Here is a 24,599-nt window from a genome sequence, read left to right as displayed (position 1 = left end):
ATTTCCTACTAGGCTCAGCTGCTGGGCATACTGGACTGAATTCAGTGCATTTTAAGTTAAAGTGTTCTTAGAGAAATCAGACATGTGGCACAGTTAATAATCCCAGCACATGGGAGGGTGCATGAGGAGGACCAGAAATTCAAAGATATCCTTGACCTCACAGTGAATTAAAGGCTAGCTTAGCTTACATATGGACATGTTTCAAAACTAGAACTAAACAAAACAAAAAACCCAGGTTTTTTTTTTTTTTTTTTTTTTTTAAAAGTATTCTCTGAGAACCCACTATACAAAATGACATCTAGGCGCCTTGTTCAAATAAAAATACCAAAGAAGGCATCATGGAATCAAGACCATATCTACCATGGAATAAAGAGATTATCTATATCTAGAGGAGAAAGTGAATTCTTAAGAAACATAAATGTGAAAACTCTAAGAATCAATTTAGCAGTGGGCACAGTAGCTACACATACATCAGAAAACCAAAAGACTTTCAGAAGGTTTCCTACTCTTTTCCTACCCAAATCTTCATGGGCTAATAAAAGTTAAAAACAAAACAAAACAGGGAGGGGGAAAGGAGAGCCAAGAGAAGATGTGGCTACAGACTGAGGGGCGGTCATCTCTAACATTTTCAGGGAAGATGCGGCTATAGACGGAGGGGCAGTCATCTCTAACATTTTTAGGTTTTCCAATCTAGTGGGAACTCATGAACTTTTAACCAACAGCTGTGGAGCCTCCATGGGACTGGACTAGGCCCTCTGCACAAACAAGACAGTTGTGTAGCTTGGTTTCTGCTCCTGGCAGTGGGATCAGGCTCTATCCTTGGTGCTGGAGCCCACTACCTATGGTGAGGCACCATGCACAGCAGGGGGAGGGGCTTGGACCTGCCTCAACTGAATGTAACAGGCTTTGCTGGCTCCCCAGGGGAGGCTTTACCTTTTCATAGTAGGGAATGAATTGTGGGTTGAGGGGGAGAAGGCTGGGAGGCAGGAAGGAATGAGTGGGGGGATCTGTGGTTGATATGTAAAATGAATAAAAAATTTCTTAAAAAACAAACAAAAAAAACATTTTCAGGTTTTCTTGAGAGACTTCAGTGTCTTTTAAGACTTGTTTTTATTTTGGGTGTATGAGTGTTTTGCCTGCATACGTGTACAATGCCTGTAGAGGACAGAAGATGGTGTTGGATACTCTGGAACTGGGGTTACCCACAGTTATAAGATGCCATGTGGGTGTGGTGCAGGAAACCACAACCAGGTCCTCTGCAAAACCATCCTCTAGCTCCAGGTTCCAGGATTTTAAAACACTGATAAGTTATTCTGGCTTTAGGAGACTTAGTCTCTACAAGAGGTGCACTTAATTTTCTCTTTGCTCACAGTTATTATCTGGTGGCTAATCTGTTCTTTGTTTTTAAATTAAGATGTTCTTAGACTGTAGGCAGGTCTCCTGTGTACCTCCTACCTCATTAGGTGAACAACAGTGCTGATGTTCTCTCTTCTCTTCACTTTTACTTTGAGGTCCCTCCTCTGGAGGTGCAGCTGAGGGAACTGTACACACTGCTGTGCCTCCTCTGCCACCAGGATCTCACCCACAAAAGAAGAACTGAATACTCAATGTGCCACTTAAATAAGCCCTTGGCTTCCAAAATAAGTAAATAATCTCTCATAACTCTGTCACTGTAAGAGGACATAATCATAAGAATGTATGAAAGAGAGTTAAGTTTATTCAAAAGACTACTCTTTTTACAACTTATCTTATCAGAGAGGCAACAGTTAAGATTCTAAATGAGGAAAATAGATGTCATTATTTAGTGGTATGCACTGGACTTGAAATATATATATATATATGTATATATACACACATACATATATGTATTTGTTATACCTCTTTTAGTATTCCCACTACTATTATTCTGGCTTTGCTATGTTGTGAGAACTTAGACACAAACATCAGTGTGTGACACAGAACTTCAGTAATACATGATAAGGTTACCAGAGACCATTTTCTAACGCTGACTCTCTTTAATCTACTGTCAAATACTTTTAATGTAGCTTCCACTAACAAGAGTGAATATCTTAATTTTATATTTATTTGTCCCCAGAGCTTTGTACAAAGGACAAGTTTAATAACCATTATGGTATGTCAATAAAATTTAACACAAAGAACTGTCTTTTGATCTCATCAGAAGAAAAGTAAGCACACTGGTTTTCCTCTTTCTGTCCAAATTGAGTTACAACAAGGGAAAAGTTACTTTGGCTTTCTTCAAAATTAACCAAAAGCCCAAGGTTGTTTTCTTTTAGAACTGGGAAAGCATAGAGAGGATGAGAACTTCACTGAGGTGGGTCCCTAAGTAGCACTTGTCATTTGCACTTACAAAGCGAGCCTTTACCCTCTTGGGTAACTCTTCATCTAAAGTGTATATGTCTTCTCTCTTCATTGCTATCTGGGATCCATCTTCAAATTCAACCTAAAGAAACATAAGGCATTGTGGTATGTAGTAAAACCGAAAGAGTATTGACTATTTCTCAAGAGTTCCAATTAACTATGCAAAAAAATCAAGTAAACAAACAGAGTAAAGGACTGTAAAAGAGCAAATACAGAACCAGCCAAAATCAGGGTTGTTAGAAGAGCATTTTTTTCTTATCCAACTAAGAACAAAGCTGGCTGAGAAACAGTCAAAACTGTTGAACAGAACAGACTTGAAATATGAGCTATGAAATCTTTATCTGCCCCGCCCCCCCCAACCAACCAACCAACCAACCAACAACAACAAAAACTGGGCTGATCAGATGATTTCTCAGAAAAGTAGCAAACTTAGCGTTAAGATGGGGTGTGTTTGGTCAGTGCCATATCTTTTTTAAGAGAAATAACCACCAGAAAGGCAATGGCCTACAAAAATGAGAAAAAAGTAACTGAGTAGCACATGGAAATTTAATATCCAGAATAAACAAAGAACTACAAAAATTAAACAACAAAACAAACAAACGAAACCCAAAGCAAATGAAAAAACCACCCCCAAATCCTCTAGTCAGTAAATGGGCTAGTGAGGTGACCAGGCTAGCCTCAGACCAATATAAATGTTCAATAAATACTTGAATATTTCCAGATATCCAGAAAATGCAAATGAAAACTGCTCTGAGATTCTTTTCTACTCAGAATGGTTATTATCAAGCAAACCACAAACAACAAATGCTGGTGAGGATGGGGGGAAAGGAAGACCCTTATCCACTGTTGGTAGAACTCTCAATTGGAACAGCCAGTGTGGGAATCAGTAGAGATGCTCCTTACAAAACTAAAAGCACAACTGCCATTCCTGTATGCACACCATTCCTGGGTGCATCTCTGCAGGACTAAGTTAACATACCACAGAGATACTTGCACATCAATGTTTATTTGTGTACCATTCAAAATACTGAAGAAATAGAACCACACTAGATATCCATCAGCAAACAAAGAAAATGTAAATACATAAGAAGGGATTTATTCATTATAAATACAATAAAATTATGCCATTTCTAGGAGAATGGGTGAAACTGGACATTATTGTCTTAAACAAAGAAACCCACACTCAAGACGACAAATACTGCATATCCTAGATTTAAATTTATTTATGTCTGATGTGCATTATGTCTGGTAAAAATTGAAAGGGGACCATGATAGATAAAGAGGATATCTTAAAGGAATGGGGGAACAGAGGAGAAAGGGCAATGGAACACATAAGGCATAACACCAAAAGAGGGTTCTTTGGAGGGATGAAAGAGACAAAAAAGCAGAAGAGAGGAGGGGGGGGGGGGATAAAAATACAGTGTATTGGCATATTTCCATAAAATGGCATAATAAAATCCATTACGTTGCATACTAACTTTAAAAAGTATTTTAAAACAGAAAGTTAAGAGCTGATGCTCTATGAGAACTTGAAGTTATTTATCTGGGAAGATTACTGCACAAGAACAAAAAGCATCATTTCTTCCTCACTGTAGAGACACTCTACTCTCCCTGAGTACTCCGAAGTCGCTCGCTCTCTGCACATTGTCCTGTTGTGGGTCTCTGTGTTAATTGTCATCTACAGCAAGAAGCTACTCTGATAACGATTAGTGAGGCTTTGCTTGATGGGTATAGCGATATGTCAACAGGGGTCATTTTATTGCTACGGGCCTTTAGTAGGATAGTAGTAGCAGGTTTTCCCCTAGGTCCATGACCTATCTAGTCTCAGAATTTTAGCCACTTTAGCAGTGTCAGGTGAAAATCGGTCAGTTACTCCCAGAACATTTGTGTCATTGTTGCATCAGAATATCTTGCAGGCAGGATGTTGCTGTTCTAAGTCACAGGGTTTGTACCTGGATGATATTTATGATTATTTTTCTCTGGTAGTGCGAAGAGTACCTTTCAGCATCATGAATGCTATTGAGTAGGGGCGAGGCTTCCAGCTGGGCACTGACTCAATTTCTTTATCTGCCCCCCCCCCCCCCCGAACAGGGTTTCTCTGTGTAGCTTTGCACGTCTCCTGGAACTCACTTGGTAGCCCAGGCTGGCCTCAACTCACAGGGTCCACCTGGCTCTGCCTCCCGAGTGCTGAGATTAAAGGTGTGCGCCACCACTGCTCGGCAATTTCTTCATCTTTATCAATAGAGTCTGACTATCAGGTTGTGGAAAATAACCAATAGCTTTGACCATAGCCTGCGATGCTAGTGTGTGTCAGGTGTCTCTGGGTCCCCTTTGGCCAATGACTTGACAAGATGTAACCAATTCCTGACAGTGGATGCTTGACTTTGTGACTGGTGTCTTTACATGGTGGTTTTAAGGTGTCTAGTTTGAATACTGTCTCCCCCATTACAAGATTACTCCATTTTTATACACACTTATACACACACACACACACACACACACACACACACACACACACACACACCCCTATACTAGATTTCCATATAGCTTTTAAAAAGGCCCTTAATCTTATTATATTTACCCCTTATCTCTTTAGAGCATATATTCTATTTCTTATTCCTTGAGAGATCCTCTCCTCCCCCAGATCCTTTATTAGGAATGTAGTTATCAGAATGAAACACACATACCAAAAGTTGAAAAGCTAACATCCACATGTAAGAGAAAACATGCTATATTTGTCTTTTGGGATCTGGGTCACCTTACTCAAAATCTGAGATGATTGTTTTTGGCTTCGTCCATTTACCTACTCTTTTTTTTTGAGGGGGCGGGGGCTGGATGACCTATCTATTGGTGAGAGTGGGATATTGAAGTCATCCATTATCATTGTGTTAGGATTCATATGTGAATTTAGCTATATACTATATTTTTTAGGAACTTGGATACTCTTGGTTTGGTATATACATATTTAGAATTGTAATATTCTCTTGGTGGATTTTTCCTGTGATGAGTATATAATGTTCTTCCCTATCTCTGTAGTTTTTAAGTCTTTGTTTAAAGTTTTGTATGTCTGACATCTTGACTATGGTATATCATGAGGATCTCTCTAGTTATGTGTTCTGGGAGTTCTAAATGTATGGGCAATTCTCTAGTTTTAATAAATTAGCTGCTATGATTCAAAGACTGTGCATGCCCAATTTTTATCTCAGTTCCTTCTTCTACTCTAGAGATTCTTAAGTTTGGCCCTCTGAATTTATGCCAGAGTTCTTGGATGTCAGGATAATATTCTTTTCTTTTTCTTGTTACAGGCCTGAAACTCATAGTCTCAAGTTTGTCATTTATTCCTGGTAGTCATTCTTTTGCTTGGTTTTGTGTGTTGATCACGTCCATTGTATTTTATATTTGATTGACTCTTTCATTTCTTGCATTTGTTTGACTTTTTTCCCTTCAACTTTTCTTCCAATTGCTGACCTTTTTTTCACTTTGAGTTTCTTATCTAGGTCCTGAATTGGTTTTCTTTAAAGTTCTCTATTTGGTCACTGAGCCCTTTTAAAAGTAGGACCCTGAACTGGATGGTGTGGTAGCACATACCATCCCAGCACTCAGGAGGGAGAGGCAGGCAGATCTCTCTGAGTTTGAGGCCAGCCTGGTCTATAAAGCGAGTTCCAGGACAGCCAGTTCTCTTACACAGAGAAACCCTGTCTTGAAAAACCGAAAAGTAGGACCTTGAAATCTTTTCTAACATTTCAACTATTCCATTATCTATGGTTTTTAATGTTGTGTTGTAAACTTGTGAGATGTCATACTGGCTAATTCTGATGTTGCCTTTTATGCATCTGCTGGAATGGATGTTTCCTCTAGTCTTTCCTTTTCTTTCACTCTTTCTGTTTATTTCATGTAAGTCTTCATGGTGAGCTGTGTTTTTTTTTTCATCTTAGAAACCTGACTATAGTTAACAGGAAAAAAGAATGAATGAATGTTTAACAATCCCAAGCAGTAAAAGACAACTATGTATTTTATTTATATCCAATAAGGCTCTGAAACAGAAGCATTAGGGCAATTTGCTACTGTGTGTTCCTGCCAAATCCCAGCTGATTTAACTTTTATCTTGTAGAGTTTCCGTCTGAGAATATTAGCATCTGCAGGGGAGAATGGGCCAGGTTTACTGACTTCTTGTGTCCTCTAGTGGTTGCTCATGCAGGCAGTGGCAGTGACGATGATTTCTATACATCCTTCAGGCTAGTCATTCCAGGGTATTGGCAGAGAACCAGAGCCATGGTTTCCATGGCCAACTTAGCCTCAGCTAGCTTTCCAATCCACTTTAACTTATTATTTTTCCAAATTCAAATAGGCCTTACTGTGTTTCATGTAAACCTCACCAGTATATGAAAACACAGTATCTTTTAAAAGAAAAAAATGTTCACAGCTCTTTTTTTTTTTATGTTACAGAAATGGCAGCAAATATTCTGTAATTTTTATTTTTATTTATTTATTTTTTTAAGAACTTAGGACACTTAGAGAAAAGTCCATGATAAGTCCATGATCCTGGCTGAGGTAAAGCCTGGATTACTATTAGGCTCAGCTGTATTCCAACAACAGTTTTTGTCAAAGAAAGCACAATTTATGGGATAAGTAGACATTTATATATTGCAACTCTTAAATACCTTAGAATTTAGAACCTACATTTCTGATTTTCTGTATTTTTCATTTTTAATAAAATATAGTGGGGCTTCAAAAGTCAAAAGATGAGTCAAATTCTGCAGTGGTCTTATGCTATAAACAAAATAGAGATGGAAACACCAATTAAACATGTTTTTGTTTTCATTTTAAGTGATAGATTTATACCCTTGTACCACTAACATAAGATGGAGCTGTACAATTGGGTGGAGTCAGGCTGTGGTCACAAAACAACTTTGCTGCTACTGCATGGAAGGCTGAGAATGCAAACAAGGTACTTCCCAGCCTTGTTCTACTTACAAATGTTCCCTTATGATTAAATTAAGAAAAGTATCTTCTCATTTACACATTTGGGAGCATAGCTATAAATACTTGTGACTACTTTTTTTTGTTTTAAATAATTTTAAAATTCTAAGTGAAAAAGACAATTTTACTAAACCAATGTAGATAGTGTAGTTGACTGTCCTAATTTGTTCAGGTCTCAGGTATCCAGAGGCAAAACTTTACTGCAAGTATGAACATCTGTTTTCTCTCATTAGGATGAAATAAGAGTAATTTCTGATTCTTCTTTTTACCAGCTGTATGCTCTTATAAAATATTTTTTTTTCCTTAAAAATAATTAAAATTTGTTCCCCAAGCCTTTACCTCCCTTCATTTATAGATTGAGAATCAATAAAATCTATTTTACAGGACTACCGTACAAGCACACACACACAGACATACAAAGATACACAGACACAAATATGCACAGGCACGCACAGAGACACACACATACATACACATACACAAATATACATAGGCACACACAGACATACATTGAGACACACAGACACATACACACAGACACATACAAACACCCACAAATATACACATATAAAGACACATTCAGACACATACACACATAAACATACAGATTTAGCATATTTTGCACTGTGTTCTAGGCATTTTTTTCTATATATTTTAATGAATGTCTTGTTTATTTGATGGTGAAGGTGAAAGACAAAAAGGGCCACTTGGCTTAATGAGGAATTTTATGCTACTTGTACTTAGAGAGACAATTTTAATGCCAGCTTAAACTTTCATTGAGTCTATACATTTGTCCATAGTTTTATGTTACTGGGCTAACACACTGATTCCTAATGTGATACTTTTATGCAGCAACCTGCTTTGTTTCATAGCTTCCCTATTGCTCTTATTAAAACGTGACATTTTGTTTTGATGACATAGTAATGCTTTTCCCTAGGAATCTTTGTATTATTCAGCCCTCTTGTGAGGTTTACTTAATTGTGAACAGTCTAATACACTTATGCCATCATATATCAACCTAAAATACATATGTAGAAGGATAGAAAATGACAATTTTCTGCACTAGTCCTCCACTTGCTAACTGCTTTAGGTTTCTTTGCTAAGATAAAAACACAGTAGTCAAACACCTTGGGGAGGAGAGGTTTTATTTCATTTCCACACCACAGTCCATTACTGAAGGAAGTCAGGGCAGGAACCTTGAGGCAGGAACTGAAACCGAGACCATGGAGGGTTGGAGGATCACTGCTGGCTGGCTTCTTCAGCCTGATTTCTTATATTATCTGTCCACGATCAGCACACCCACAATGGGTTAGGTCCTCCCTCACACATCAATCACTAAATAAGAAAATGTGCCATAGCCTTGTCTGCAGGCCATTCTTATAGAAGCACTTTCTCAATTGAGGATCCTCTTTCCAGATAAGTCTAGCTCTTGTAAACTTGACAAAAACTAGCCAGGACACCAACTCCTAGACAATGAAAAAAAAAATGTTCTTTTGTTTCCTACACTTCTTTGAGCACCTTTTAATTTCATTGTGCTCTAATTCCTGGTGTCTTTATATTGTCCTGGTCTTGCATTGTACTCCTTCATTTAAGCCCTCGCCCCTTATCAGTTTGTTCACTGTCTTCTTTACTTAAACTAGTGTCTTATTATTCTTAAGCTGCTTTTCAACTTATCAATTTGAATCTTCTAGGGTTTGTTATTGTTTTATTTTCTTTCCCCCTATTTTTACTATACCATTTAGACTAGAATGTTGATTTGTGAATGTTAATTTAATATTAATGATCTACCTCATATCTATATTCTTTTTTCTTTTTCTGTTTTTTGAAATCTGTTGCTTCTTAAAAAAAAAAAGTTCAGTTTTAAAGTTCCCTGAAGAATATGAACGCACATGTGCTACCCATGTTGCTTCTCTGTGAGTTTAACTCATTTTTACTTTTGGTAGAGATAGAATAATTCCCGTTTTCCTTGGAACATCTGTGCCAACAGTGCACTGCTTTCAGTTTATCTGAGGTGGCCAAGTTAGGTTTCTCTACCCAAAGAAATCAAGTCATGGGGTGCTAGTTGGACATCAGAGCTAACACAAAGTAATATGATGTAATATGTAATAATGTATCAACTTGGCAAATGAATGTTATATCTTGTACTTTACCACTGAGCTAAGCTCCATGTTCTGGCTTAAAGTGAGGTAAACCAAGTCTCACAATGAAAACACAAGAAAACAGTCTATTATCTAGTAGTTGAACCATAACAAATGTTAGGGTTTCTCGGTGTCCAACCTGGCAACTCAACTCTAAATTGAAACCTGGGCTGCAAGAAATTGAAGTTTTCACTTTCATAAAATAAAAGGGACCAAAACTTCGTGTGGCTTTTTGATCCAGAGTGCACTCATGTTATATCCTTCTGGTATTGTGGTGATATTTTATTTGTGCTGAAATGTGGTGATATTTTATTTGTGCTTTAATAAATAAAGCTTGCCTGGAGATCAGAGAAAAAACCAAGCCATTATAGGTAAACAAAGAAGTCAGGTAAAGGTAGTACATGCCTATCCTATCCCTTGGCAGGCAGAGATCTGTCTGGATCTCTGAGTTCAAGGCCACACTGGAAACAGCCAAGTGTGGTGGCATATGCCTTAAATTCCAATACTAGTTAACCATGGAGGTCTGTAGGTCTATACAAACAGACAGGAAGTGACAGAGCTGGGCAGGAAAAGGGAATGATGTAGCTGGACAGAGAGCAAATCAGATGGCAGAACAGCAAGGCATATAGGCGTGGGTAGACAGGAAGTAACTCGCATTTAAAAGCAGCAGAGTTGGTGAGGTAAGGTTAGCTGTGGCTTTCCCTATTTCCCTGATCTCTCTCAGGCTTTCACCCCTATGTCTGGCTCCATGTTTTTATTTAATAACCACTTAGAAATTCGTCTACATGGTATCTCCTGTCCATCTCACCAAGCATCACAGAGAGTAGCACCCACCTGATACATGTAGGCAACATTTGATCCAAGATACTTCGCCCCATAGAGTTTACCATCAGGCCACTTAACTTGGATGACTTCTCCTTCAGCAGGAGGGCCCAGCTTCACACAGTTTCTGCTCTGTGGGATTAATGGAAAGGTGTTTTAAGGCAAGTGCCTAAGTGAATGCATTGAGAATTTAGCAAATGACGAACTCTTTACAATTAAAAGGAGTAATTGCCCCTGTGTTTTTCAGATTATATCTTGCATGGGTGTTCAGGGAAGAGATAAGAAGAAAAGGAGCACTTAAAGATTTAGCGTACACCATAAAGTTGCAAAGGAGCCTCATAAGGCAAGCAAAAAAAAAAAACAAAAAAACAAAAAAACACCAACACTTTATATTTGCTATTTGACAAAGAATTATCCAGGCAGAAGCTCAAATAATACAAAGAAAGTATAAATTACTGGCTAGTGATTTATAGCTTGTAACATTTCTGTAGCACTTTACAATTAACAAAGTGCTTTAGCATAGACACAATTTGATCTTCATAATTACTCTTTGAAGTAGACAGATTTTTAAAGTAATATTTTTATGTATTCTTTGGGAATTTCATACAATGTATTTTTTTTAAAATCACATTTACCCCTTCCCGAAATCTTTCTGGATCCATCCCCACCTTCCTACTCATTCAACTTAGAGATCTCTCTTTCTTTTACACCATGTAATCAAAATTGTGTTGCCCAATTTGTGTTGGGTGTGGAGGTTGCCCTAGAATGTGGTTGATCTACCAGGGGTCACACCAGTAAAGAAAACTATCTCTATCAAATGCCAATAGATACTCAGCTGCAGGTAGGACTACATGCCTACCTTCTCCTTAACCCATGCAGAGAACATATGAAGCAACAGACTATTATCTATTTTACTAACTATAAAACTGAGCCTCCAAGGAACTCCTTTGTTGTCGAATGAAGCTGAATGTCAGGAATGTTCTGAAAATACCCAGGATGAAGGACCTCAAAGTCAGTAAGAGCTTAAAGGATCGATTCAGGCAGCAGAGGAAAGGCAAGGGATAGAAGGGACAGGGCAGGTGGAGCAGACAGGATGTGTCTTGTCTCAGCTGCCTCTGAAAGATCTGTGTTTGTTCCCAAACATGATTGCTCCTGCTGGTATATCCCATTAAGTGAGCAGGTCACTGTTTCCACAGATGTTCCTAGTGGTCTCACGAATGGTTTTAAAAGCTTTCTCTCTTTGGTATTTTGTTTCATGTCCCTCCCCACTAAGACAATTGAGAGTAAACTCTCCAGGGCATTCATTCTGAAAGCTAACTTCTTCCAAGAGGAGATATGTGTCAAGTAGTAAAAGACTTTCAAAGAGTTTATCAATCTGACTGATAGAAATGCCTATTCGACAAATTAAGCTATAAATGCTGCTTGAAAATGTGAGGTTTAAATGAAAGGCACACACAATAAATTTGGTTATTTATGATTAGAAACACATCATATATTTCCTTTTATTGTTAATAAAAATTCTGCCTAAAAATGGAATGGTCACTTTATTGACAGTATGAAAGGCCTGAGTTTTCATTGTTCTAGTTGGAAATAGAAGGAAAAATAAAAACTTTTCATGTTAAAGTCAGATTAAAGCAAGTTTTGACTACTAAGCAAGCTCTATAAAAGATACTAGGAGGAATACTTCAACTGAAAGAAAGGGTAAATACACACAAGAAGTCACAGGAAACAAACAAATAGCAGGGCAGATACTCAAAACAGGTCCCCCCCCCCCCAAAAAAAAAAACACACCACAAAAAAAATGACAGAAACTTAACACACTTTTTTTAAAATAATAACTGAATATTAACAATTCTTCAACAAAACACACAGAATAACAGACTGATTTAGAAAACAGCATCCATATTTTTGCTGCCTCTAGAAACACAGTTCACCATTAATAACTGATAGCACCTTAGGGTAAAAGCATGGAAAAAGTTATTACAAACAAATGGAACTAAGAAACAACCAGGCATAGCTATTCTAATATCTAACAAAACAGACTTCAAACAAAAAATAGTCAGAATGGGGTTGGGGATTTAGCTCAGTGGTAGAGCGCTTGCCTAGCAAGCACAAGGCCCTGGGTTTGGTCCTCAGCTCCGAGGGGAAAAAGAAAAGAAAAGAAAAAAACTAGTCAGAAGACATAAGTAGGAACAGTTCATTCTCAGTAAAGAAAAAAAAAAATACAAAAAAACCCCCAAAACCCACCAAGATGATATTACAATTCTGAACATATATGCACCAAAACACAAGGCTACCAAATTTCATAAAGGAAACATTATCAGATCTAAAACCACAGACTGACCTCAACACAGTGACTGTGGGTCACTTCAATACCTAATTCTCACCAACAGACAGGTAATCCAGAAAAAAACTAAACAAACTCTGGAGTTAAATGACATAATAAATCAAATGGACCCAAGAGATAACTAAAGAACACTCCACACAAACACTACATAATACACATTCTCAACAGCTCATGGAACATTCTCCAAAATCAACTACATGTTAGAAAACAAAGCAAGTCTGAAGAAATATTGGAAAGCTAAAATCACATCCAGGGTTCTAGTGGTCCACAATGGGATGAAGCTGGTATCAACAGCAATAGAAATTACAGAAAGTACACAAACCTATGGAAGCTAAACAACACACAATTGAATGACAATTAGGTCACAGGAAAAAATAAAAAAGGAAATTTTAAAAACATGTAATTGAATGAAGATCAATACTGAATTCTACAGGACAAACGAAGGGAGGCCTAACAGGAAAGTTTATAGCAGTATATACAAATAAGGTAAAATAAAATAAAATTAGAGACCTCAAATTCACAATTTAATGATGCAACAGAAGCCTAAGAAAAACCAGAACAAACAACATAAAAAAAAATTACATTTGCCCCCCAAAATCAGGGCTAAAATTAATGGCATAGAAGTAAAAAAAAAAAAAAGCAAAGGATCAATGAAACAAAGAGTTGGTTCCTTTTTTCAAGGTTCCAACTTGGTGGTGCACTCCTTTAATCTCAGCACATATACATATAATCAGCAAAGATATACATATTTCTATGAATTTGGAGCCAGTCTGGTCTACATGTTGAGTTCCAGGCCAGTCAAGACTAAAAAGTAATCTGCTATCTACAAACGAACCAAGAAATAATAATACAATAAAAGAAAAAGTTTAACAGGTATGTAACCAAACTAACCAATAGAAGACAATCAAAACTAAACCTGGAGATAAAATGGGAATATTACAATAAACACTGAGCAAACGCAGACTCCTAAGGACATGCTTTAAAAGAAAAAAAAAAATCTATATTCTACCAAACTGTAAGGTCTAAAAGAAATGGATGAATTTCTAGATACACATGGCTAACAAACTAAATTGAGATAAAATGAACAACTTAAATAGACCCATAACTTCCAATGAGATAGAAATAGTAATTAAAAAAAAAAATCTCCCATCTCAAAAAAAAAAAAAAAGATAAAGCCCAGAACCAGAAGGATTTACTGTCGAATTCTACCAGAGTTTTAAAGAAGATCTAATACCAATACTTCTCAAAATAGAAAAGGAACATTTCAAAATTATTTTATGAAGCCAGTTTTAATCTGATAACAAAACCAGACAAAGAGCCAAGAAAAAATACTATAGGATAATATCTCTGATGAACATGGATACAATATTCTTCACAATACTTGCAACCAAAATCAATAACACATCAAAACGATCATCCACCATGACAAAGTTGGCAGGCAATAAGCCTCAAATGTTGCTTGGGAATAAGTTCATCAAACAAAGCACCTTGATGTAACTATCCAAAGGGAGGATAAAAACAACACATCTGATAAAAGCATTCACAGTATCATTCAGCTATTAAAAACAATGACATCAGGAAATGTGAAGGCAAATGGATGGAACTAGGAAAAAAAAATCATCCAAGGCAACCTAGACCCAGAAAGATAAACATGGTATATACTCACTCATAAGTGGATATTAGCTGTAAAGTAAGGGATAACCTTGCTACAATCCATAGCCCCAGAGAGGCTAGGTAACAAGGAGAGTCCAAAGGTGGACACGTGGATTTTCCCAGGAAGGGAAGGTAGTGATGGGAACATAAAGGATCAGGTTGGGGAGTGGATGGAGGGGAGAAGAGTAGTGAAAGAGATGGTCTTGATGGGGGATGGCATTAGGGGTCAGGTAGAAGCCTGATGCAAGGAAGACTCCCAAGAGTCTATAGCAATGACCCTAGCTGAGACTCCTAGCAATGGTAGATGGATGGCCTGAAATGGCCATCTCCTGTGATCAGATTGGTGACTACCCCAACTGTCATTGAGGAGTCTTTATCCAGTGACTGGTAGAAACAGATGCAGAGATCCACAGCCAAGAACTGGGCCAAGCTTAGGGAATCCTGTTGAAGACAGGGAGGAGGGATTTCATGAGCTGGGGGGTGGGGGTGGAGGGTGAGGATAGGTGGGTGGGGTGTCAAGGTCATCACAAAGGAACCCACAGAAACAACTAAACCTGGGCTCATAGGAGCTCACAGACTCCGGACTGACAAGCTATGGAGCCTGTATGGGATCTGCCTAGGGCCTCTACATATGTGTGACAGTTGTGTAGCTTGGTCTACTTGTCAGACTCCTAGCAGTGGGAGCAAGGCCTGTTCCAGACACTTTTGCTGGCTTTTGAGAACCTGTTCCTCATGCTAGGTTGCCTCGCCCAGCCTAAATGCAAGGAGAGATCCATGTTCCTACCTCAACTTGATATGTCATGCTTTGTTGACATCCATGGGAGGCCTGCCCCTTTCTGAACAAGGACAAAGGAGGAGTGGATTGGAGGAGGGGCAGGAGGGAGGTGAAAGAGGGAATGGGAGGAGAGGAGGGAGCTGAAACTGGATGTAAAATAAATGAAAAAAAATCTAATAAAAAAAAAAAGAAAGAAAGAACAATAGAACCATAGAGATTTAGTTAGAAAACTACATTTGGTGGAAAGGGCAAAAAGTGAATCTGGCAGGATGTAAAAGTCCCACAGGGCAACTACCGGAGAAGGAAGCCGGTAAGAGTAGAGCCACAATGAATGGCTGAAACAGCAGTAGATTCAGGTGCAGCTGCTTTGGGGGAGATAAAAAAACACTTTTGTTTCCACTCATGTCACCCTTTAAAAAATATTTTAAATTCCATTATATTTACCTAATTTGTGTGAATGAGTGTGTACACATGTGTGTCAGCTTATTGGTGGGAGGGGAGCAAGTGCATGCCATGGTGTGAATTTAGAAGTCAGAAGACAACTTGCAGGAGCTGGTTTCCTCCTTCTATCACACGGGTCCAGGGAGCTTGAACTTAGTTCATCAGGCTTGGCAGCAAGTACCTTTACTGTCTGGGACATATTCCCCAGCCCAGTTAACAATACAGGGATGTAAGTATAACAAAGCTGACTGAATCAATGTTTCTTCATCTCCAGAAAGATCCAAATTCTGGACATATTCATGAGCAATCTCATAAGGTTATATTTAATTTATAATCATACAAAATGTGTGAAAATAATAACTATTAAGGCTAAGAAGCTTCTTTCCAAGCACAAATTGAAGCAACATATCCACAGAGAATCAGGACAAGCAGAAATGATACATGCAAGATTATGACTTGGGCCCCAAAATGAAATGCCCAGGAGAAGGAATAACAGAAGCACTGTCAGATTGACTAGCCTCTTCTCTGGGAACTGATCTCTGCATAAAGCCCCCTCTTTTTGTGAATTCCAAAACATGCTCAGTCATTAAACTGTACATATGCACCAGCTTTTCTGAATGAGCCTGAGAGTTACAGTTGGGGACTAGGCCACAACTGAGTAAATGCCAAAAGCCCTTTCCCTGTGTGATTTTTGTTACTCCAATGTGAAATAACTAATAAGTTAAACACATTACTGTCAGTGGCCATGTTGTAGGAGCTGCAGTCAGCAATGGAGTTTATGGAAAACAACCCACCAGATATATCTGCAAAGCTATGATGGGTGCACCCTGGAGTTGGGGGGGGGGCGGGGCGGGGCGGGGGGGGCGGGGGAGGGGGGGGCAGTTTGTCTCTAGAAAGCCTCTTGCTTCTGCTGGGCTTTCTCCTGCTTGCTGCTATCGTGTCCCTGCTGTATTGCCATGGTCTGATTACTATATGAAAGAACCCCACTGCATAGCGTGATTGTTTCGTGGGAAAATCCCACTCCTCACTGGGCAATTTACTTGCAGTTCATAATCAAGATGATTTTTATGAGAGCAATGAGCTTAGAGATGGATCAAAGATTTAATTAAACTTTCTGAGTCAGCCTAAAAGATACAGGTGCTTAAGACAGTGAAGATAATTAAGTAAATGGTTTAGGCTACTCTGTCAATTGCTCCAATGAGAGACACATACACAAGACAGAAATAAGATTAGAAGTTACCCCCCTCTTTGCTAGATGTGAGATTTGCCGAGGATGGAATATAAACAATAAGTTTCATGACTTATAGACCCATGAACTCTGCCTGTGGGACAACAGGCTGATGATCAAAGAAAGCAATTATGTCCCTACACTCAAGGTTAGGTCTGAGTTCCTTGGTCATGTAGTTTACAGAATTAATCACAGGTTTCAGTACGCACCTTGAAAAAACAAAGTTGTGAAAGGAAATTAAATGACCTTGTGTGTAAAGAAAGAAAAATAGATGGTTAGCTAGACCACTTGTTTAAGGTTTTGTACAGTAGAAATAGGCTAGGGATCTGCTGCATTGAAACAGCAAACAGCTGCCTGCCAGGACAAAAGGAACTGGTTCAAATATACATGGCTTGCTTAAACATTTGTTAATCAGTAATAAAAGAAAAATTGCTTTGGGGTAAAGATGTTATAGTGGGAAGATTAAAACAAAGGAAAATGTGTAACTACTTGTGAGTTTCTAAGGAAAACACGCAATGTGATCATAATGTGATTTCCTCTTGTGTAAAGATTAATTTGTCTTTGGAATATATGTGACTTGTGGTTATAAGATACTATTTTCTTGCGTAGAAACTGTTGTCTGTGGTGGTATAAAAGGGATAAGAAAAAATAGAAGAAAGAAGAAAGAGAAAAATAAAAGGAAGAAGAATTAAGCTTTGCCCCCTCAGATAAGTCTCCTGTGTGTGTTTAATATTCACCGACTCCACATCTCTTCAGTTTCTTTGACATGCTGAAGCTGGATTCAGGACACGGTGGTTCACATTGGAATCCCAGTAATTGGGTTTTGTTTTTGTTTTTGTTTTTTTCGAAACAGGGTTTCTCCATGTAGTTTTGCTGCCTGTCCTGGATCTCACTGTGTAGACCAGGCTGGCCTTGAACTCACAGAGATCTGCCTGCCTCTGCCTCCCGAGTGCTCAGATTAAAGGCACGTGCCACCACTGTCAGACGAAATCCCAGTATTTTTAAGGGTGAGTGAGGCATGAGGATCATTCCCAGTTAGATAACACCCAGGGCCACATAGTAAATTCTAGGCCAGCGTGAGCTATATAAAAAGGCCATATCTCCCAACCTCACCATCAAAGTCAGAAAAGAATTTAGAGATGACTAGGCCCAGGAAGGCTGTTGTCTGGTAAGTGGGACTGATACCCTCTGTAAGCTCCATAGAAAATGGCCACTTTGCCCTGTGACATGTGAGAAAGTTCAGAAAGAAGGTACTCATCAGACCAAATGTCAGAAATTGGACTGCCTTGCCTTCTTACAACTCAAACAAATAAATTCCTCTTCTTTACAAATAACCTAGTCTTGGATATTTTTCTGTAGTAGCACACAAGAACAGTACAGAGTGTATCTTATGTTCCTTGACTACATAAAATTTCTCAAAAGAATTGGAAAAAAAATCTGTTCATCTGTATACTACAAAGGATAACTAACCTCAAAATTATCAACAGTAACAGACAATCAGTTAACATTTCTGAGGGATCAGGCACTCAGAAAAAACTCACTTACCACAATATCCTCAGGAAATGTGTCTCTGCTGAAGGAGCCGTCATCAAACATGACCTCATAGAAGGTTTGCGATGTCACATCTATCACTCTACAGCTGTAGTACCTAGTGTTCCGGTGCTTTGTGATGACTGTCTGACCCACAGAGATGGCTTTCTCACAAGGTTTGGACTTCTGAAAGACAGAGAAAAAGGAAATTTGATAGAAATGAAAAAAGAACAGAAAATAAAAAGTATCTATTTGGGAAACAACCTTGTACCTCAATCCTCTAAGGTTTTCTTAAGCTACTTTAAATCCATGTATATCATGGTGTTTATCATCTGAATACTTCAATGTTTATTTTCTAAGAATGAGATATTCCTTTATAGAATCACAGCTCCAGACAGTAATCAACTTCAAGACGTGCAACACTAACATAACACTTTAATCTGACATCTGGACTTAACTTGGTCAAACTGATCTCATAATGAATGACCTTGGTAGTTTCCTATCCCCTTCTCTGAAACTCTGAAGAAGTGAATCCATTCTCCAATTCAGTTCTGTTTATCTGCCACATTGTTTTAGGCTCATTTAACCTTAATTCTATAGGCCTTCTTTGTTTTGTTTTGTTTTTTTTATGGTAGTGATACTGTAGAAAGATAAATTTCTCTTGCTTTTTAATAGATGATCTATGTGATATTTCCCCATGATTATACAGTCTCACCCAGAATCCTATATTCTTTCTCATATTTCATTTTTTTTTTTTTTTGAAACAGGATTTCTCCATGTAGTTTTGCTGCCTGTCCTGGATCTTACTGTGTAGAACAGGCTGCCCTCGAACTCTGAGATCCGACTGGCTCTGCCTCCCGAGTGCTGGGATTAAAGGCGTGCACCACCACTGCCCAGCGTATGATATTTCATCTTAAGACACATAATTTTCCCTGTCTCGAAAAAGAAAAAAGAAAAAAAAAAAAGACACATAATTTTTGCATGTGTCTCAATGTTACTTTAGATCCTAAACCAAAGTGTGACCCAATTTCTCTACTTACATACTTTGAGTGTAAACCAGGCTGTGGCCTAGCTTGCTTTGATTAAAAGGCTATCTTAGTTAGAAGTAATGATATATTAATTCAAAGCACTATGTTCAAGAAGACTTGGGCACTATTGTTTTTTTCTGTCCCCTGGAGTTCTGCTCTGCTCCAGCTAAGGTGAAACTTGTTACAGCTGTGCTCCACTCTGGCAAAAAACGTCACATTGCACAACAAACCTCACGAGATTATTGGGAAGAAAAACTCCAGGAGGGTGGCTGCCTCTGTGGTTAGAAGCAGCAGCAAACTGAACAGGGTACAGAGTTTATTTAGGGTTTCTTGGGGGGCGGGGTGTCGGTGGGCTTGGATTGGTGTTTTTTTGTGGCCTGATTCTGGGTCAAACTCAGGGATTGGTAGGAATTTTGCTCAGGGACCCTGACACATGAACAAACACAAGTTTGGATTCCAGAAAATGAGTGACTACATCGATAATAATTAGGAGCCTAGACACCAACAGAACTCAGTAACTGACACAGGTCCATAAGGCAGCCCAGCATGAAATAGAAGAACCATGCAGTAAATATTGTTTAAACAGATGACCTATAGGGATTTTAACTATTTACTACTATAATTACTTCTCTGTAGTTTCCACTGATTATGGAAACACAGAATAGAATAGTCCTTAAAATTTTCTCAAATCTTTAAACAACCAATTCATGTATGATTAACCAAAATGTTTTAAAACAGCAGACACAAAAATACTTAGCGAGAAAAGACCATCCTCAACATTTTCTCTTTTGCTCCATAAATTTAATATAGGAGGGATGTGAAAGGGTGAACACTTTATAAAGTAGAATGATATACTCTATATAAAGTAGAAGATAATCTATATGCATCTCTTTGTTTAGGGCACATGTGACAGAACACAGAAAAATACCTTATGTTGTTTTAATAGTCATCTTTGATTCCCAATACAGTTTTTCGTTTTTCTTTTTCAGTAAAATATATATTTTATTCTCAGGTTTGTGGCTGCACAAAAAACAGCCTCACCAAGGTTTTGGTAGTCATGACTTCACCTGCTCTTCACTCTACAGGGCAATACCAACAGCAAGATCCAGTTGTTAAATATACACAATGAAGACACCTTATAAATGGTTATGTTTTAGTCTTCATAAAGGCTCATACTTACATATTAAATAGGCTATGTAATTTACCCTCAAATATTATTCTTTCCAATCAAGGTTTGTACAAAGGTCAGAACAGTTAACACTAAAAAAAAAAAAAAAAGTTCTGGAGGGAAGTAGTTATAACAAGGGACAATTCCAGAATGGATACTTTCTTATCATTTGGCAAAATAATTTGGGTTCACTTCCTGAAGTAGGGTCAATTGAAAACTGATGAAATCATTGGTAGAATTAATATGGCTTGAATGTGAAATATGCCCCTATGGCCTCCTGTGTGTAAACATGTGGTCCTTAGCTGGTTGGCAGCACAATATTGGCAGATTATTGAAACTTTAGGAGGTAGGCCTTCTGGTGGAAATGGATCGCAGGGCTCGGAAGGGGAAGTGGACATGAACTCTCATTCCTAACCAAGAAGCTAGTTCCAACTGACAACCATTTAAAACAACAAAAACCAACCAATCAACAATCCTCCTCCTCTTTTATTCTCCACTGGAGTCCCAATTAGTATATACCACACTTAAGGGCAGGCTTCATTACCAGCAACAGTTGAACAACACAAAATGAACTCACTGGTATTTTGTAGATTTTCTTTTTGTCTCATGTTGCTTTGATTGGAAAATTTTGATCTAACTGGTCTTTTGCTTGTATATTATGGCTTCTTATGGGTTTTGTTCTTGTGTGTCTGTGTGTATATATGTTTCTTATGCTTTTTTGTTTCTGTTTTTAATTCTGTATGTGTGTACATGCTTGTATGTGTTTTGTTTTCTAAAGAGAGAGAAAAAAGGTGTGGAGTTGGATAAATAGGGAAGTTGGGAAGATCTGGGAGAGGATGAGGGAAGGAAAACTGTGACCAGAATATACTGAATGAAAAAACCCTATTTTCAGTAAAAAGAATACTTGCTACATAAGCTTTCTGTGATGAGTACACATGAACTATGTCTGAACAATATTATGTAATATATTATTATAAAAATAATTAATTATTATTTCTTTTACAATCCTTACCTTACCTATGTTGACATCCTATCAAGATAGGATCAAAAAATAATTGTTCTATAAAGATACACTGCCCTGTGAGACACAGTAACAGAGCATAAACTCAGTAAATTTTCTTGGATTTCAAGAGAAATGGCTAAAGGAATAGTAAAAAAAAAAATCAATTGAAATTTTCCTACTTTTCATTCAACAGTTTAGTGCAGAATATCTGTAGCACATCTTAATGGTAACAATCTGAAAAATTGTTCACATCCATTTTTAATCAAGTAAACCAATTATGCACCTGTCAGTCTTCCAGGTGTTAACTTGTACAGAATAGGAACAATCCAGTGAGGAAAACCATAGAATGGGAGAGAATCTTTGTTAGGTGTACATCTGAGAGAGGATTAATATCCAGAATAAATAAGGACTAAAAAAAAAAGCAAAATCCACAAATGACTCAATTGAAAAATGTGCTATGGGTCTGAACAGAGTTCTTAAAAGAAGAAATAAAAATGGTTCAGAAATATATATCATCCTCAGCAGACATGCAAATTAAAACAACTTTGTGAATTCATTAACAACTGACAATCAAGGCTGGAGAGAATGTGAGAAAAGGGGAATTCTCATTCACCATTAGTGGAAATGCAAACTGGTGAGTCCACTCTGTAAATCAGTGTGAACAATGATCAAAAAGCTCAAAATAAATCCACTATATGACCCAAAAATACTGTTCCTAGGCTTAAAGGAGTTGCCATCGTAAAGTACAGACACTTACTTAGCCATATTAATGCTGATCTAGTCAAAATCGTTAGGAAATCAGAACAACCTACATGTCCTTCAACTGATGAATAGATAAGGATAATATGGGATATATAGATAATGAAATATTTTTTAGCTATAAAAAAGCTGAAATAATGAAATTTTCAAGTAAATGAGTGGACCTAAAATATTGAGTATAGTAACCCATATCCAGAAACACAAACATTTTCTCTTTCATTAGTGGTTCCTCACTCCAAATACTCAGATGTGAGTATATAACCTGGAATGACTACAGAAATCATGAAAGTAAAAGGTAGTGTGTATGTGTGTGTGTGTGGGGGGGGGACTTGAGAGGAAAATAGCAGAATACAGATGATATAAAGGTGAAAGAAGGAGGGCTTTGATGAGGAGTGAGGAGGGAGAAAGGTCAAATCACACTAAGGATGTTTAAAAACAAGACTTAAGTAATCATACTAAACCCAAATTACATACTACATGTAAATAATATAAATATAAATAATCATCTCAAAAAAGTTACCCCACTTGGGCTGACAATTTCCCTCATAGGAGTCACAGAGTATCTAACAAAAACTAATACCAGGCATGAGATTACAACTTCATTTGGAGTTGTCCAATAGGATCACTGGTCAGGGTAGTACAAGTGATTGTTTAAGCAATATAGCCTATTACTGTTGGCCTTGATTACATCTTAAAGCTGAAGACAAAATAAACTTAGGATGCAGAACTTGGAAGATTTGAGCTGGATCTGACCTGAAAACCTCCTTCCTGCAATCAATCTTTTATAGTATCAGAAGGTGCTATGCAAACTTCGAGAGAATCAAGCAATAGACCTACCCAGCTGTGATGCCTGTGAACCACCACTACGACTGGCAACGGCAAGATATCCCTAAAGGTACAATAATGGCATTCATATATTTGTGATAACAGTTCTCCAACTTAACTTAAGAACTGTTCACAGAAAGGAAATCATGCCTGTTTCTGGAAACCTAGCCAATGACCTGGGACTAGTGAGGTCATGGATTATAGAGGAAAAGCTGCTATCCCCACATTAGTAAACCAATATAATTCCTAACTGCGTTCTAAACTTTATACCCACATATAAATGTAGCTCTTCCTCTTAATTAAATAAACTTCTATTAGCAACAAATGGAGACCATTATAAGCAGTCAAAATGCAGACATCAACTGATCATGGAATGCAAAGCTCCAATTAGTATACTTAAAATTTAACTCCTGCACCTCATCGAAGATTAGGGAAGAGGGGAATGGAAATATTGTAATAGCCTGAGGACCAAGAAATCTGCTATGAGATTGTATCTCCTAGATGTGACAGTTTCATGATACTGGAACTATGTGACTGCCTAAATAAGACCTTAAGGAAGTTCAACATCAACAGAGATGCTAATGTGGAAGAAGGAAAATCTATTGTGGAAGAGGAAATTCTCTCAGGCGCCCACCCATAGATAAAGAATTACAGGTATCAATGACCTCTGAGAAAGGGAGAATTAATCTTCCCCAGCAACGAGACCCTAGTTGGTTATTAAATACCAAGTGGTCAGTCCTGAAATCATACACTACAGGTAATACTAAATGGACTTGGCATATTGTGTGTACACACACACACACACACACACACACACACACACACACACACACACACACAAAATAATAAAGAGATAAATGTTATTAAATTTGAGAGGGATGGATTAGAGAGGTAGATAGGAATAGTTTGCAAGAGGAAAGGAAAGAAAGGGAAGTGATACAATTATATTTTAATTAAAATTAAAATAATATTTAAAAATCATTAACATTTTATTACTTGGACATATTCAATTTCTTATTAGCAATTACAAACTTTGGACCTACTGGGTAATTTTAGAAGATTTTGTAAAAGGGCATTGCATAATCAGGATATGTGAATACTTATTTTGCTTATCTATGACAACAGATATGAACCTTAAAACAGACTTGCTTTGTTCATCAGTTTTTTTGTGGTGCTTGAATAGTGAATATGTGGCCTAAGACAGTTCTTTGTCTCATGTAGCCCAGAGTAGCCAAAGGTTAGACACCACTGTTCTTGAATATGTGAGAAGTGCTTTGAATGAGAATAACCACTATAGGCTCATGTCTGAATGCTTGGTCCCCAGTTAGTAAAACTGTTTTGCAAGGATTAGGGTCCTTGTTGGAGAAGGTGTGTCACTGAAGGTGGGCTTTGAGGTTTCCAAAGTCAACACCATGACCAGTCTCTATCTCTGTTTCTCTGCCCCCCTCTCTCTCCCTCTGCCTTTTGCCTATGGATCAGATGTATGCTCTCAGTTACTGCCCTAACACCATGCCTGCTTGCGT

At 37.9% G+C, this 24,599-nt stretch overlaps 1 protein-coding gene across 4 annotated transcripts in view; it reads right to left on the bottom strand.

The window, feature by feature from the left end:
• Nucleotides 1-24,599, bottom strand: part of Kdm4c (lysine demethylase 4C) — a 196,988-nt gene that overhangs the window by 4,995 nt on the left and 167,394 nt on the right. For 3 of the 4 annotated variants that reach the window (XM_028873963.1, XM_028873964.2, XM_028873965.2), the window contains 3 exons: nucleotides 18,309-18,479; nucleotides 10,332-10,451; nucleotides 2,369-2,461 (listed from right to left, as the gene is read on the bottom strand). In XM_028873963.1, the coding sequence (XP_028729796.1) occupies nucleotides 2,369-2,461; nucleotides 10,332-10,451; nucleotides 18,309-18,479 (384 nt within the window). Of the gene's footprint in view, nucleotides 1-2,368; nucleotides 2,462-10,331; nucleotides 10,452-18,308; nucleotides 18,480-20,249; nucleotides 20,401-24,599 lie in introns of those variants that run through there. The other variant, XR_005090854.1, reaches the window with a different exon arrangement.

This window comes from Peromyscus leucopus, chromosome 2 (assembly GCF_004664715.2).
Source record: "Peromyscus leucopus breed LL Stock chromosome 2, UCI_PerLeu_2.1, whole genome shotgun sequence".
In the NCBI taxonomy this organism is placed as follows: Eukaryota; Metazoa; Chordata; class Mammalia; order Rodentia; family Cricetidae; genus Peromyscus; species Peromyscus leucopus.
Note: the sequence above shows the minus strand (reverse complement) of the source record. Positions and strands in the feature narration are given on the sequence as shown.